Source organism: Pteropus vampyrus, unplaced genomic scaffold (assembly GCF_000151845.1).
Source record: "Pteropus vampyrus isolate Shadow unplaced genomic scaffold, Pvam_2.0 Scaffold26, whole genome shotgun sequence".
NCBI lineage: Eukaryota > Metazoa > Chordata > Mammalia > Chiroptera > Pteropodidae > Pteropus > Pteropus vampyrus.
The window spans coordinates 4983415-5000207 of NW_011888807.1; the positions used below are offsets into that span (position 1 = coordinate 4983415).

Consider the following 16793-nt stretch of genomic DNA (forward strand, 5'->3'; position numbering starts at 1 on the left):
TTGAGAGAGACCACATAACTTTTATTACAATATATTATTATAATTCTTCTATTTTATTATTAGTTGTTAATCTCTTACTGTGCCTAACTTATAAACTTTATCACAGGTAGGTATGTACAGGAAAAAAAACAGTATATACAGGGTTTGGTACCAACTATGGTTTCAGGCATCCACTGGGGGTCTTGAAATGTATCCCCCATGGATAAGGGGGTACTACTGTTGTACACCTTTTCTTTATAGAACTTATCAGTTGTAACTGTATGCAAAAATAAAGCCTGTTTGCTTACCACTATATGCCAGTGCCTCATCTAACCTACAAGTTTCAACCCTAACATCAATGACTCCCTTCTCTATTGCTTAGATGGGAGAGTCTTTCAGCTATTTCCATATTCATCACTGCTCTGGAGAGTTGACGGTATTGAGTGTTAGAGAGTATTAAAGTCCTGGACTTTAGGATCTTATGTAACACATTATACTGATCCATCTCCTCTCATATTTAGTTTGTCACCAGTGTTCCGCCATGGCTTTGACCAGGTGACACTAACTGGGTCTCATCTTAAGAGAGGAGATCCATACAGAATATTCTGCTGAAATGATGAACTGACCTGTCAGAGAAAAAGGGAGGCAAAAAATCTATGTGACATATATTATATGAAAGGTGAAGGTTCTCTTGTATTAGAATTTACTAGAAATTATAAAACTTAAACTCTCCAATTTTGATAAATAGAATTGATATTTACTCAAACAAATTACCTTAGATTTTAAATATCCTAATATCAATATACATTTAAAATGGGATATCGAATGACATATTTTACTGATCACATTTTATTTTTTCAAATATCTCGCCAGACACATATTTTACCAAGGCTTTCTTAAATTTAATTTAAAATTCTGCTTTTTGCTTTTGTTTGTAATTGTTAAAGTAAGATTTCACATGTTTTGGCAGAAAATCAAAAGATTTAGTGCCAGCAAAACCAGTGCAACTGGTGCCTTACTTCTGTTTGGCAGAATTTTAAAATGACAGTATCATTAAAAAACTTAAAAGCAGTGAACTTCATTTAAAGAGGTTACTTAAGATTAAGATCTCATTGGTTAACCTAAAATGACCTTCATAAGTTCACATAATCAAAAAGCATTTCATATATTTTTGAAAAACAAAGTAGTTAAAATTTCATCATACTCAAAATAATCTTGCATTTACTCACAGAAAATAAACAATATCTAAGGTAGAGAGAGAAAAAAATAAAATGTATTTCTTATTGTACTTTATTTTTCCTGATTTGGCAGTAGGTATTATCAAAACATAAAAATAAAAAATAGTTAAATGTAAAGATAAAAATAAAATTCAGCACTAAACATATTACTAAGAAGTTAGCAACTGTTAAAAGTTTGGCATATTTGTTTTTAGTCTTTTTTTATTTATAAAGGTGAAATTACCCATTTCTTGTGTCTTTTCAGTAATTATTTCACCATGAACAGTTTCCTATATGAATAGTCTTTAAAAACATGACTGTTAAGAGAACATAAGATTCCATTATATGTAACAACTCCCCTAATTTTGGTCAATAAGTTTATTTTCAATGATTTGCTATTACAAATATCATTACGAACAATGAGTACAATTCAGTTCTAAAAATCAACCTAAAAAAGCATTAAACAATCGCCACAAAGAATTTAGGCCCCCAAATACAGCCACCAAGATCTAGAGTTCATTTGGTTTTGTTTTTCCTAATTATAATAAAAAGTTAATGTCTTTCCATGAAATTCACCTTTTATGAACATTGGAAATGAACCAAATGTGTCAATTTTTGAAAACAATTTTAAAAATCACTAAAATTTTAATTTGCAATTTAGTAATAAAAATAATTTTGCCAAAAAGAACACATAAAACTAAATTCATGTGATGAAATTATTTCTAGCTCTGAATATTCACTACATAGTAGATCAGGAAGAAGGATACTCTTTCAAAACTAAATAAATCACTGTGAATTAGTTTCAATACTTTTCATCATCTTTCTTATGTATTATTCTTTATTGAGCTAAAAAACTAATTTGAGATTTCTAGTTAAATGTGGCAAAATGAACATTTACTTCTGCTCCCACTCAAAACTCCACTAAAAAAACAGTAAAAATATGTTTATTTTAAAAGACCTAAACCCATAAAGAGAAAACAACTAAAAAGGAGAGATGACCACATTTGGGTAGCTATTATTTAGAAAGGAGGGAGGAAGTTCAGGAACAAGCTGATTCGTGAAGAATCCCAGGAATCTGAAACACCACAGACCTCTAAAAATGGAGGTGAAAGTAGACTCAAAAAGAGAACGATCAGTTGAACATCTCCCCTAGGGCCCCTCCCCTGTTAGACCAATAGTAACTCCTAATTCTTTGGAGAGGCTGAACTCATAATGGGGCAGAGAAGGAAAGGATTAGAGAGAAGGAAGGGGATAAAAGAGAACGCAGGGTAAAATCAAAATGTACACACTGAACAGTAAGATAGACGGTAAAGTAGTCCCCACTTCTTCTGTCAACTAGGCTAAATGATCATATCTAGAAGTAGGAAAAAAAATTATAACCATAGAGGTAAATATTATAAAAACTAAGAGTTGCAAGTGATTGCCTCTGGGGAATATGTGAGGAAGGAGAGGGACAGAGTATGAATTGCTATTTTTTATTATATGCTTTGGGGAAAAAAAAAAAAACTAGTTGTCTCTACAATATCCATTCTTATTTTCTTCCTTCCTTCCTAACAGTCATAGACATGTGTTTATCAAGGAGAAAAAATACAAAACAAAAAACAACAATTTCCTAAATTTCCTAACATTCTTTTCAGATGGAGATAGCTAATAAGACAAAAAGGGTAGTTACTAAGATTTAGTGCAAGATATTTGAGGCTTACCACAGAATTACTCTGATATGCTACTTGGAGCTCAGATGTGATGGCTGGAACTCCAGCAACTATATTGGAACATGAGGCGACCTTGAGATAAGACAGGGATGACTGATAAGAAAGAAATAGCAAATGATAGTGCAATGATGATAAAGCCATCATAACATCCCCACGCTATCTATTTGAGACTTTTCACATGAGTAATAAATGGTACTATTGTTTAAGATATTCAAGTAAGGTCTCTATTAGCAGCAAAATGCAATTCCTGATATGTAAGCCTTATGTGGCTTTTTAAACTAAGTATACATAAAGCATTTATAAAAATTAAAAGTATTTTTTTAATATCTCAATTAATAAGAATTACTTAAGATGTATTATATCCTAAAAAATTACTCAAAGAACTATGAATTCTATACAATGACTAAGAGATAAGGATTGTATTTTTCTAAAACAATTAAATTTTAATTTCTCTAAAGAAACATTAGTATGTATCTTTTAAAATCATGAGGCAAACCTTTTTTTCTGTTAGATTGTATCTTAGACAGCTAGTAAAGTGTCTAGTACACAGAAGTTGTTTCAAGTTATTTGAGGATCATTAAATACTTTTTTTTTTTTTTGCCACTTATATCAGCATTATAGATACAAAGTATCCACTAAGAGTTCCCAAGTAAAAGTAGAGCAGGGTTTCTCAGCTTTGGCACTGCTGATATTTTGGACCAGATTCTTTGTTGTTGGGGCTGCCCTGCACATTCTAGGATGTTCAACAGCATCCCTGGCCTCTATCCACTATATGACAGTACCAAATCCCCACCCCCGTCAGGACAATCAAAAGTATCTCCAGACATTGCCAGTGTCCTCTACAGGAAACAAAATCTCTGAGAAAAAAATCATTTAGTACTTTATCAGCAGCGTTTGGCTTTTCTACTTAAATAACAGAATTTTAGAATTGTAACATTTCTAAAGTTTATTGTGGGATACAAAATATATGTGACCTACCAATTAGATTATCTCTAATGTCCCTCTTAAACCTTCAGAGGATTTCACATAAGAAATATTAGCTTCTATTTATTTAAGCCTATCTATGTCCTAGGTACACTACCAAGTACTTTCTCTCATTTTATACTTATGACATCCTCATGAGATGACTATTAACCCCACTGTAGTAAGAAACAATTTTAAAGCCTATTTTAATAAACATGTCAGAGTGTTTCCAGAAATACTTATCATTTGCTATATTCATTCTGGAACTGAATTAAAAAGAAAGAACTGAATTAAAAAGAAAGTACTTTAACTTGCTTAGTTTACAATCAATTTGTGGTCAAAACATTTTGATATATCTAGCAACAAAATAAAGTGAATTACGACAACCTTCAAGAATTGGGGAAATGTTCACAGCACCTAACAAGTCAGAGAAATAATAATTATCAGACTGTTTCTCAAAATATTTTTTACACTGTTCCATAATAAAGAGTACTTTTAATTTTTTTCATCCATGATTCCCTAAGTATGAGTATGAGTATGTCCAGGAACTTTTTTCCTTCTTTGCACAACTTGCCCAAAATAAGTCACTTTATAATCATTTGAGAATTCATTTGTAATCTCAAATCCGCCTTTCAGTAGAAATTGAATGCTGGGTTCAAATCCCAGTTGATCCACCTACCAGAACTGAAGACTAGTTAACTTGTTCACATTTCAAGTTCAACTATGCAATTTACATAATAAGACCCATCTGAAGGTCTTAAGAGTTAGTAGGCCCTCAATAAAAATCAATTTCTCCTTCCTTTTACCCTCAAAGTAAATATCAGTTAAGAGCCAATTCTATTTAAGCATTTGAGAGTCTACTAATAAGAGCCAAGGGAAGATGTAATAGTGGCACTTAGTCAGACATTATACCGTGTAACTCTTTGAAAAATCAACACTTTCAATCTCCCAAATCCATCATCACAAAAATCAGCTGAAGTCTAAGGGACTATTCCCTTAGTTTGAGATTTTATAATTACTAGTATTGCTTCTCAAACAGAGAAGTATATCATCAAATACACTTGAATGCATGCATAATTTATCACTTATAATATCTACTGTCTTCTGTTTTACTTTTCCTTGTGGTAAAAGACACAAGAACCTCTCTTGAAGTGTTCCTTCCTCTCTTCCTTCACCCACACACTGCCAAGAAATTTTTATTCACATTTCTCTTTTAAAGGAGGAAGATAAATTAGAGCCTTTCTTCTCATTTCCAGGCTGTGTGTATAAGTCATATATTTAGTTAACCTGTCATCCGCCCAAGTCCATATTATCTATTTTATAGATTATTCACAATTAAATCATTTACTAATGAATGCAAATTACTTAACACTCCCCTTAGTAAATATTAAGAAACCAAATGTTTTAAAACATACATACATACACACACAATCTTTGGGAAATAGATTATATAATCTACTTTCCTTACTGGCAAATAAAACAATACTACCATACTACTAGAATTTTATTAATCAATGAATAAAATTCAACTTAATATAGGTAATCTTTTATTCTGTCTTAAAGTTTTAATACAAAAAAGGACTTTATAAAGCTCACCTGCATGGTGGAACCAGGACAGGAATCTTAAGAACAGATCTATTGCTCATCTAGAGTATTATAAAATATATAATGAGATTTCAAGTAAAAGTTGGTAACATGAAAGTATGTCAGTATAACATAAATTTAGCAATGTGAAATAAAAGTTAAGTTCTTCCTGTATAGTTTTATTTCCTTGCATATTTAGGAGGTAATGGACTTGTTTAAGTAGAAAACATTTGTTTTTAAAATAGTTTACTGTCACTTTGCAGACACTATATTTCACAGGTTAAATGTAGTCATTTGTTCTTAAGACTGATTTCAAAAAACAGAATAAGAGTAGTTCTCTAAAAATGTTCTGATTCTCAAATAAAATTTCAAATTCTACAACAATTAAAGGTTATCTGATGAAGTAAATTAAAGCTAAAGGTAACCAAAACCAAGTTGCTCATTCGTAATATTAAAAGCAAAACATAGGGAAAAAAATAAAAACTTTCTGCCTGTGAGTCTATTAAAAAGGTCAATTATTTAAAATTCCTGTAGATACGACGTTTACCGATAACATTTTTTCTAGATGTAAAATGCATCAAAGACAAGTACTATAAAGGTACTGAACCTCTGAATCCAGTGAATGCCACTACCAAAAAAAAAAAAATACACTTTTGAAAAAGTCACTAAATAGAGAGCAATGCCAAAGAAAACTGATACACCCTTCTACACCAACACAATTTCCACCTTCAAGCCAACTTATCTATGGGAGGAATGAAATCAAAATCAAAACAATTTAAGTATTAAAAACTTATCTGAAAATTTCAACTTCATCCTTTTGCTTTCAATGCTTGCAAAGGCATAAAATCAAATTTCAGCAAATATGATGCCCACTTCTTGTTAACTTTATTTCCTACTTGTTACCAGAATGAAATTAATAGCTAACTTTAATTAATATGTGAAGGTTCCAATAACCTGTCCAAGGTAACATAACTAGGAAGTGGTGGAGCCAATATGTGAACGAACTCTATATGTCCAAGATAATAAAATTTAAAAAAAAAGGAATAGTGTGAAAAAGGAGAACTTTTTTTCCAAAACAGTTTGCAAAACAAGACTGTTGTGAATGAGAAAATGTTTAAACTATAAATATACGTAGATGTGAATGTAGATTACACAACTTTTACCCCTAGACGAACACTTTGATGCTATATTTGATTATGGTCAAACACTTTAAACTACATCAATCGCAGTGGCAGTCGACTTAGTAAATAACTTACTGTCATTGTGCGGACACTGTATTGTATAGGCTAAATACATTGTAATTTAAAGAATGAGGGCGATGGTGATGCAACGAGAGCAATAGTTTAAGGAAAATTACTTTCTCTATTAGTAGTTAATTAGAAAAAAAAGTGCGTGTGTCGGGGAAAGGGGTAAAAAAAAAAAAAAAAGATGACAATCACACTGTCTTAACCCCACCTCCCTAAAAAGTAACTAAATCATCGTGGGTAAACCAACAGAATTGACCCATTGGGATCTTGTGAGGGGATGACAGGAGACCCTAGCAGAGGGGGAGGGGTGGCAATGACAGGACAGGGAGCAGTAGAGAGATGGCATGCCTTCCGTCTCTGAAAAAGCGGAGAATACAGGGGGCTAGGGGCGGAGAAGGGAAGGCAGGAAATGTTGCCAGATTCCAAACGAGGTGAGAAGGAATAGGGTAGGAAACACAAGAAGGCGGGACCCTCAGGCAGAAAAAGGTTTGTCTGGGAAAGGGGAGGCATGTCAGTACTACAGTGCTTTCCTGCCAGCTGAACCCCTTTTTCAGCCCCTCCACCACCGACAAACTCACTTTCTCAGCAACCCTAAACCCACGGGTCATCCCCGTCTCGCTCCCCGCCCCCCAACCCAAGCCGGATAGGTGGAGGGGGAGCTTCACCCTCACTCTCCTTTTGGGTTGGTGGAGCAAGCACTGGACACAGCCCTGATTCGAGGACGAGAAGGCCAGGAGACACAGGGAGGCCCAGAACCCGGGTGACAAGTCCGAGCGGCCGACCAGCGCCTCACCTGACAGAAGCGTCGGCAGTAATCCCGACTGCTGATCCCAACGACGCCGCCACCGCAGCTGCTGTCGCCAATGCTGCCTTTGCCGTCGCCCGCAACTCTAAGCCCCGCAGGGCCTGGCGGGGACTCCACAATGGCCACAAGCTCTTCTCCGAGGCGTTCGGCCTCTTGGTCGCTCTCTTCCTCCGCCATGAGGCTCTCACCGCCCAGCGCGTACCAGCCCCTGCGCCGCCGCCGCCGCCGCCGCCGCCGCCGCCGTAGCTGCCTCGGCTAACCTCCTCCTCCTCTAGTTCCCTCCCCCTTCCCTCCGCCCTAGGCCGACTGGGGCCTCTGGTCTGGCTCTACTTCCGGCTCCGCCCACCCACGCCCCCAGTTTTCATTGGGCAAATCTAGCCGCCAATCAGGCACAGGCCCGCCTTTCCACTACCATTGGTCAAGTCAGCCGCCTGTTTGCTAGATCCGCTGTCCATTGGCCAATACTGCTCGGCGGTTGCTGGGGACCGCCCACGAGCTTTGCCATAGGCGGTGCAGGAGGACGGGGCGCGGCGGGGGACACGGCGGCCGCCGCGGGGCTCGATCGGACTACGGCAGCGACGGTGGCGACGGCGACGGCGACGGCGGCGGCGGCGGCGGCGGCGGGTCCTCCTTTCTCACCCCTTGCTCCTCCTTTTCTTCCTCCTCTTTTCCTTTCCGGCCGGGTCTCATCCACTTCCCCTACCGGCAGCCCGGATCCCACGGTACCGAGAAGCTAGGGAGGCCAAGGGTGGGCCCGGCCGTTTGTGCGGGCTTTGGGCCCGGGGCCTTCCGTCCCTAAGTGGGAGCCGGGGGCGGGGCTGGGGCGCGGTTGTCGGCGGGAGGAAGAGGGAGGAGACGGGAAGCCTGACAGCGGCCGCCTCCGTCAGGCGCCTTACCGCCTCCTCCCCTGAGACTGCCGCCAACTCGGCTGTCGAGTTGCCGGGCCCACGGCGGGCAGCTGAGACTTGGCCCTGCCCAGCTAGCGGGGCAGGGGCGGTGGGGCGCTGGCGTGCTAGGGTCGGCGCGGGAGGAGGGCGTATAGACTGCGAGAAAGTCCCGCGCCCCGCCTTTCCCTCCCCCACCCCCCAACCCTTGGGCCTTGGGCGGTGGAGGAGATTCAAAGCGGGGCATACTACTGAGAAGAGACTGAGTTGAGGAGTGTTGGGGTAAACGTTGGGATCCGGATATGTGGTCTGGAGTTTCCTAAAGGGAGCGGTTTTAAAGACACCTGCATGGTGGCTGTTGTTGACGTTGTTCATCTTTTCATCCACCCTTCTTTCTTTCCCCGTCCCCCATTTTTTCTTTCCATTTGTTTTTCGTGTATTACAGTAAAGGCATGACTTCCCGGCACCGCAGGGAAAATAGGGTGCAAGCCCAGAAACTGTTTCCCCACCACCACTTGTTGAAAAACTGATTTGAAAGCGTCTCTGGTTTGAACAAACGGAAAGTGCCAGATTTCATGCCTCTCTGCTCTTACGCTGGGGACCATTTACTCCTAAGTATCAAGACGAAAAATACTGGAAACTAATCCGGTAAACTTCTGATGACTTTTATTTTGATCTAGTAAGTGATTTGCTGCTTCTCTTTTGTTGGCTAATTCCTGCTCTTAACTTTTTAACTTCTGCATTTAAAATATCCTTTACCTTCTATTGAAAACAGTTTTGTTCTTCGTGTCTGTAAACTAGAGCATCCTCTACTGGGTGGATATTTGTTTCTGCAGTAAAACAAGCAGACTTGTGAAAGTTACAAGACATTGGAATTTATAGGCTGTTCACATTATCACAAGTGATTGAGCATTATTCTTCAGAGAAAAACGAACGTGTTTCTTAAAGTTTAAAATCAAAATATTTAAAGACAGAAGACGTTTCCCATAGAAAGATTTAGGCATTACTGGGCACAAATATTTAATGTTTTTCATAACTAGTTCAGAGCCATTAATCATAATTGGGACTGATTTGTTACAGGATTATAAAATATAAACTGTTAACTGAAAGTGCAAACGTGTAATGGTTATACTCTAACTACTTTACGAGGCAGGAAACCTGTAGCCAAACACAATATGTGGCGCATGAAAACCATGCATTAAACAGATTTTTTAATGGAAAAAAAAAAAAGGAATTAAACCTATTAAAACCTAAGCCTTATCATAATTTCTAGAATTTCTGTGAAATATTTAGTGCTCTGAGTTTGATGTCTATAAATGTCTAACACAGTGGCAATTTATAATTTTTTTTGAGAGAGAGCATGTTATCCAGCTATGAATTTTTTGGTATAGATTAATGTCATTTCTGATTATACTTATAAAGCATAGTTCTTATGAACACACTTAGGAATTTATGTCTTAATGTATTTATACAGAACGGAATTCCACCTTGAATTCTGTGAAATTCATTATAATTTCTTATATCTAGGTTAATTTAAAAGCTTAGCCCAAAAGCATAGATAGCCCCAAGAAACAAACGGTTGCCACCAACATTTGTTCACTATCTCATGTTTTCAGTGCCTATAACATCATGACTTTGGCAATGATCATAAAAGTTCGTTATTAGGATAAACTTAGAAATTATTAAGCTGATTCTGAGTTAAGTATTTGAGAAAATAATGAAGATAACCATTTACTTATTTCATCAACAAATTGTGATTGACCATCTATCATATACTAGGCACTGTGTTAATAAGTTTTTAGTTTTGTTCTAACTTACAAGTTAATAAGTGAAAAATTAACAAATTAGTCTAGTGAAAACAAGTGTTAGAAGAAGCACTTTGCATATCTTGATCATTACCTTTGGAAAAACTTAATAGAGGTATGTATGTATTAAAAAATGACTGATTTTGAACTTTCCTTTTTGGCTTTAAAATTTTATGTCATTGTTCCTGATGTTAATTGCATTTGGTTTGTCTTAGTTTTTACCTTTTTTCTCAGTGCAATTTCAGAGATTATATTCATCTTCATGTAAAATTCTGCCATTTTAGTTGCCCACCTGTTTGAACAAACTTTGTTTACAATTCCCTACAATTGTGTCTCTAAAATTAGTTGCCCCAGAACTGCAAAGGAAAAGAAGCTGTTTTAAACCTAAATACATATCTGATTTGGATGAGTTAATATAAATAATACCCTAAATATTGACCTGTGATTAAATTTTCCTAAATGATAGTGACATCTAAGATAGTTGAAGTTCTTTTTTCATGGTTCTAATATATTTGAATTTCCTCAAAATCAAGGAATGGACCTAGTTGTTACTAGTAACTTGCTCTGGTTTTGCTTTCCCTTACATATTCCAGATAAGTTAAGACTTAATGGACACGGTTTATTAATTTGATGTTTTTTCTGAAGTCTTTAATCTTAAAAGTGTTTATACTTTCCTTTTATTAATTGCTGCCCGAATGAACTGTTGCTATAACACTTTGTTTCTTTTGTCTTGAAAGAACCTTATTCAAAGTCAGAATGGAAAGATTTGTTGTGACAGCACCACCTGCTCGAAACCGTTCTAAGACTGCTTTGTATGTGACTCCCCTGGATCGAGTCACTGAGTTTGGAGGTGAGCTGCACGAAGATGGAGGAAAACTCTTCTGCACTTCTTGCAATGTGGTTCTCAATCATGTTCGCAAGTCTGCCATTAGTGACCATCTCAAGTCAAAGACTCATACCAAGAGGAAGGCAGAATTTGAAGAGCAGAATGTGAGAAAGAAGCAGAGGCCCCTAACTGCATCCCTTCAGTGCAACAGTACTGCACAAACAGAGAAAGTCAGTGTTATCCAGGACTTTGTGAAAATGTGCCTGGAAGCCAATATCCCACTTGAGAAGGCTGATCACCCAGCAGTCCGTGCTTTCCTGTCTCGCCATGTGAAGAATGGAGGCTCCATACCTAAGTCAGACCAGCTAAGAAGAGCATATCTGCCCGATGGATATGAGAATGAGAATCAACTCCTCAACTCACAAGATTGTTGACAAGGTTACCACCATTGTGATCAAGATAAATAATGTGGAGTATTAAAGTTATGTGTTGATTGTGTGGTTCATTTTTATATTTATTTCATTTAAAATCATGTGATGCAGAATAGTTTTGCAATGTGTATATAGTTGCAGGCAAAAAAAAAACAAAAAACAAAAAAAACCACCGTAAAACTTATTGTTGATTTTAGTCACCAATGGTGTAAAGCAAAACTTAGGGTTTAGAGTGTGCTAGGATACCTTAAACCTGATGGTTATCTTTAAAATGGATGGTTTTTCTCCTGAAATGTTTGTGCATGGAAGAACTGCCCTGCCTTTTTACCCTATTGCCATGTATGATTATTCCTTGTGAGATTACTTAATTACTTCGATTGAAGACTAGCCTAGGAAATTGAAGCTGCTGCCAGGCAACACCACTTACAGTAACTTAAAAGCATTATTTCTGATTAGAGGATCCTCTTCAAAAAAGAAGGGATGGTGGGAAACTGTTCTTGTATCTTCAGATCCCTAGCAGACTTTATATCAAACCATACTTTATTTGTATATGATGTAGTTAACTATCCTTCAGTTGCTCAGTCTTTTCTTCCCCTTTTTAAAGGCTTATTGTATTTAGTAGCAGCTTCAGATGACCAAAAGACTAAAATCTTTCTTTTAATGTCAGTGCCAAAAGCCATAGGGAATTTTGCAGTGACATGATTTTAGTCTCTTACTATAGAAACGAGTTTTTGAACCATAGCTTTCAAGTATTTTGAATTTGTAAGTTTTTTTTTTTTTTAATGTCTCGTTAGAAGACTTCAGGATTGGCATTTTAATTTAAACAGGTAGACATTTTATGATTGAGTTTTCTGTTTTTACAGAAAATTAGTAATTTGGGGCTGATAATAAGGAAATTACTTTCTATAATTTTTCCATATGATTTTATAAGAGTTTAGGAGAAATAGACTAGAAACAGGTTTACTTTCACTTTTATGTGCTTTGCCTCTGGTGATACAAGGTTTTTAAACAATGGTAAACAATCGTCTAAAAATACTGGCAAAATTTTTGTAGTAGATATCTGGCAGTATCCTGCATAACTGTTTGGGTGAGGAAATAATCAGTTCTGTTAAAGGTCAACCATGTTCAGGTAATGATCTTTATCTGAATCTCACTATCCTTTAAGGTTATCAAAGTAGCTTAATTAGCCCAGTTATGTCCTCTTTGTTGGAGACCCAAATTGTATTTTTTAAAAACTAAACAGCTGAAAACTTGGAATAGAGCTTTAAAAAAATATCTTACATTCTTTGAAAACATTCAAGTTAAAATACTTATAAAATATATTTCTATTGCAAAACATTGACAAATGATGTCCTATGGGAGTTATCGTTGAGGTCATTTTACCACATCTTCATTTTAAAGCCAAAGTGAGTAAGAACAAGGTTAGATTTTATATTTTTCAGAAACAGCTTTCCATGCATAAGTTTATTTTACAGACTTAAGTTCCTAGTTCAGGTGGTCACAAATGCCCATCTGATTTTAGATTTTATGTAGAAATTTTGTTATTTCATTTTAAATATGCCTGCCACCCCCATCCCCCAAAATCACTTGTCAAAATTTGAACTACCAATTTTTCTCATGTTCAGTTAAAGTAGCACAATAAATGCCTGGAGTAGTACTCTCATTGATAAAGCACATACATGAAACCAGCAGTAAAACAACCAAAATGTGCTTTGCTTTTACTTCCTCTAGTAAAGAATTTGCAGGCAACCATGCTTAAGTTACCTATAATGTTAGAAGGTCTAAGAAGCTGGGAAGATAATAAAATTGAGTTTTATAGCACTATTTTCAGAATACAAAAAGTTAGATACACAATCATTCTAATTTTTCAAAATTCTGTGTGATTCAGACTGCTCCCTATTTGGATATTAATTTGCACGGACAGCAAACATATAGTGGCAGAACAGCTTTGAGTAGTCTTAAGCAGTAAAATTGGATAATGTTCCACTGGAAAAACAATAATTCACATCTGAGTTTCTAGTAGTTACTGATGTGTTGGTCATTTAGGTCTCGAATGTCTTAATGTATTTCTCCAGGCTTCTAACTATTCCTGCATACCTATATCTAGGGACATAAGCCATCCACCAGTTGGGATTATATCATGTCCTTAGAAGCATTTTCCATCCTGTTGTGTAGGTTTAATATGTTTCTTTACTGATAATAAAATTTCGTTTCCTGAAACTGGTTAACTTTGTCTCAAATGGATAAAGCAGAATGGTTGTTGTAGCCTGCTCAAACAAACAATTCTCGTAAAACCATGGTTGGCATATGTTAGATAACAAATGAGAATGTCTAAGAGGTGCATTGCTGCGATTGAGGTGTAGTGGATGTGTGTACAGAAGCTTTCAATCTTAACTATATAGTGTTAGTGTGATGCTATACTATTGGGAAAATAGCAATTTTTTTTCTACTTTATAAGTTGTATGCATAAAAAAGATTTGTAATGTTTCGTTTATAAACTGCCTTCAACACATGCTTACCTGTTAATAGTGTTTTATCAAAGTATGGTAGTGTGTCTTTCAGAATTTCACTCTATCTATGCTTACAGTAAATAGTTCCCGGCTTGTTGAAATGTTCAATTCCTTGTTGGTTTCTTTTGATTCTTTGGGGCGTATACTAAGCCTGAAGGACATTGTAATCATTTCTTACCAGATGAAAATTGAGAAAGATTGTATATGCGAGCCTAAATAGTTATTTTATTCATTATCATCTTTGCGTAAGATTTTCTTTTGCAAACAAATGCTACTTCCAGTTAATACATTTGGCCCTACTTTTCAGGGACCAGAAAACTTTAAAGAAAAAGTTCTGCATCTTAGAATTGTAACCCATTAAGTACGGGCTTGGAATTGTTCTGAAGTATTCATTGCTTAAAAACTATTGTAAGTAACAGTTGGTAGGATCTCTACATAGAAAGCTCCATGTTAAAACCTTTGCCTGAAAGAATTTATATGTTAATGTTAATGGAAAACACATTTTAAACAAAATAAAATTTAAGGTGACCCAAAATGAAAGCCACAAACAATTCATTATTTGGTGCTTACTTAGTCTTTGTAAGGGCTCTCCGTGGTTTGACTTGCCCCAGCTGCCTTTAAATGAGTACAGATCACCTTCATTAAATAATTCATTCTATAATTTCATTGAAAATCTTAGCCTAGAATAAATTACTTTAGCTTTTGATCAACACTGATTAAAATGTGAATAGTGAAGTGGCTACCTAAACTTTGGTTTATCTCAATCCATACTATCATAGACTTTTGAGGTAAATACAGTTCTTACCTAGTGGTATTCCACTTGTATCCAGAATATTGTATTCATTAAAATTTTGCTATGTTCATTTTTGTATTCCCGTGCTTTTTTTTTTTTTTGCTCACGCATGTATTCTTAGTATAAATGTTACTTTTAAAGTTTTGTCTCTGACTTTTAGAAATAAATTTCGAAAAGAATTTGTTTCAGAAGTTTTAAAGCACATTTTTTATGAGTGAATAACATTTCCAAAAGATTAACAGAATAATTCCAAAAGATCTAGAGAATTTTACTAATTGAGTTTTATTTTTCTATTATATCTGTATAATTATTCATCCTTATGCCCAATATTAAAGCACATATTCTGTCAAGTTAGATTCACATTGTAGTTACAGATAGACCTTTCCAAAAAAAGTTATATAGGTAATGTTTAAGTAAAATTAGTGCTTATAATTGGGAACATTTTAATTTTCTACTTTTAGAAATACCAATTATCAAAGCCAAGCATAATTTGCATCTCATAAGTTTTATCAGGTTTTTGAAAGATTTGCTATGTTCTTATTTGCCACTGGGGGCAAGAAAATGCATAGAAGTTGAAAATTGTCTTGCTTTTTAGTAGTGTTACATAGTTTTGAGGGCTAGTCACTCCTATTTGTCAAATTCTATTCACTTCTATTTGTATAAAGTAGCTTCTATTTTTCCTGGAATCAAAATGGTATGACCTTAACAAATCAGTCAATATTTCTGCTTCCAGTTTAATATTTCCAAACCATCAGAGACATGTCTTTATTTTTCCTAAATAATCTCATCATAACCTTTATTAAATGTAAACCAATTGAATGTATGTACCCTTAGGTCTCATAAGTTTGTTTGTTTGTTTTTCCTGTGTAAATTGGGTTGTATTATGTACCTTTAATATGATATGTCACGATGGAAAGATGCTTCTAGGATCAGACCAGCTTTTAGCCCTTTGAAAGCTAAAACTAGGAAGTAAAATAGGAGTGACATTATAGGATACATTTGATAAATATGGCACAACTTCCATCTAATTGCCCCTCCAGTACATTACTTGATTTCAATTGTTTTATATACATACTATTTAGAGTGAATGCTGCTTAGATCTCTCATTTAAATGTTGGAATCATAATTTAAAAGCCCATGTCTTCGAGTTCTTGGTTAAATTAGAATATTATGCAATCGACTAGTATTTATTGAGTCCTTATGTGCCTGATACTACTCTAGCCAATAGGGACATCAGAGAAAAAAAATTCCTGCCTTTAATTCTAGTGGTGATTCGTTCTCAAAAAATGACGGTGGGGGAGTTTCACGTCGCTTTTTCTAAGTATCTCCTTAAGCATTCTTCATGAGACTAATTAGTTACCAGCCAAATAATTATCGCCAGTTTCATCTTGATTCCTGAAGTCTTATTTCATACAAGAACAGCAATAAAAATTGAAAATTTGCAGATTATATGGTCTGCATATCCTTTGAAAACCTGGTAGACTATGAAATCCATAAAATATCAATTTCCAGATTAAAATCTACTAAGCAACGGGATTGATCAATTTAAATGCTAGTAAAGTAAGAACCTGCCACACATTTTAATTCAATGCTCATTGTAAATCAATAGCTTTAATGAGTATTGGCTATCAGTGATAGTCAATAGTCTACCTAATCACACATTAACTAATGATTATCATAATCCAACCTCCTGGGCTGGCATATATATTAGATGATGAACTCTCTAAATTTTTCTATTTAAGCATAAAGAAAATCTGTGTAATGGAAATCATTGTTTTTTATATGCTTTTTTCCTCTTTGAAATTTTTCTTATCATGCTCACGTAGTACCTATTCAGTAGTAATAATAATAATAAAAAGATGCATTATTTTTAATCTGGCAAGTTCCACTTACGTGAGTATATTCTACAGAATAAGATAGCCAATATGTAAAGATATATGTAAAAGGAAGTTCATTTTAACACTGGAAACAAATACTATAAATGTCCAGCTATAGGGGAATGGTCCAAAAAACTATGACATATCCATGTTATGGAGC

At 35.6% G+C, this 16793-nt stretch overlaps 2 protein-coding genes across 5 annotated transcripts in view; one reads left to right on the top strand and one right to left on the bottom strand.

The window, feature by feature from the left end:
• The window catches only part of ZNF654 (zinc finger protein 654), a 73619-nt gene extending 65625 nt beyond the window's left edge, over positions 1–7994 (bottom strand). The window contains exon 1 of one of the 2 annotated variants that reach the window (XM_011356408.2): positions 7496–7994. In XM_011356408.2, the coding sequence (XP_011354710.1) occupies positions 7496–7684 (189 nt within the window). In that variant the 5' untranslated portion in view covers positions 7685–7994. The remainder of the gene's footprint in view (positions 1–7495) is intronic. The other variant, XM_023528472.1, reaches the window with a different exon arrangement.
• A 73-nt stretch (positions 7995–8067) lies between these two features.
• On the top strand, positions 8068–14498 carry CGGBP1 (CGG triplet repeat binding protein 1). Of its 3 annotated transcripts, none has more exons than XM_023528475.1 (3): positions 8068–8229; positions 8837–9039; positions 10934–14498. In XM_023528475.1, exon 3 carries the CDS (start codon positions 10953–10955, stop codon positions 11454–11456), a length of 504 nt encoding a protein of 167 aa, XP_023384243.1. In that variant the 5' UTR covers positions 8068–8229; positions 8837–9039; positions 10934–10952; the 3' UTR covers positions 11457–14498. The 3 variants fall into 3 exon arrangements, with proteins under 3 accessions (XP_023384243.1, XP_011354709.1, XP_023384241.1); XM_011356407.2 differs by having other exon boundaries at positions 8071–8229; positions 8837–9070; XM_023528473.1 differs by lacking the exon at positions 8068–8229 and adding an exon at positions 8418–8673 and having other exon boundaries at positions 8837–9070.
• Positions 14499–16793: the final 2295 nt, after the last annotated feature.

Excerpts from the sequence above, each read along its gene's own strand:
- CGGBP1 (XM_023528475.1), top strand. The coding sequence starts at position 10,953 with ATGGAAAGATTTGTTGTGACAGCACCACCTGCTCGAAACCGTTCTAAG.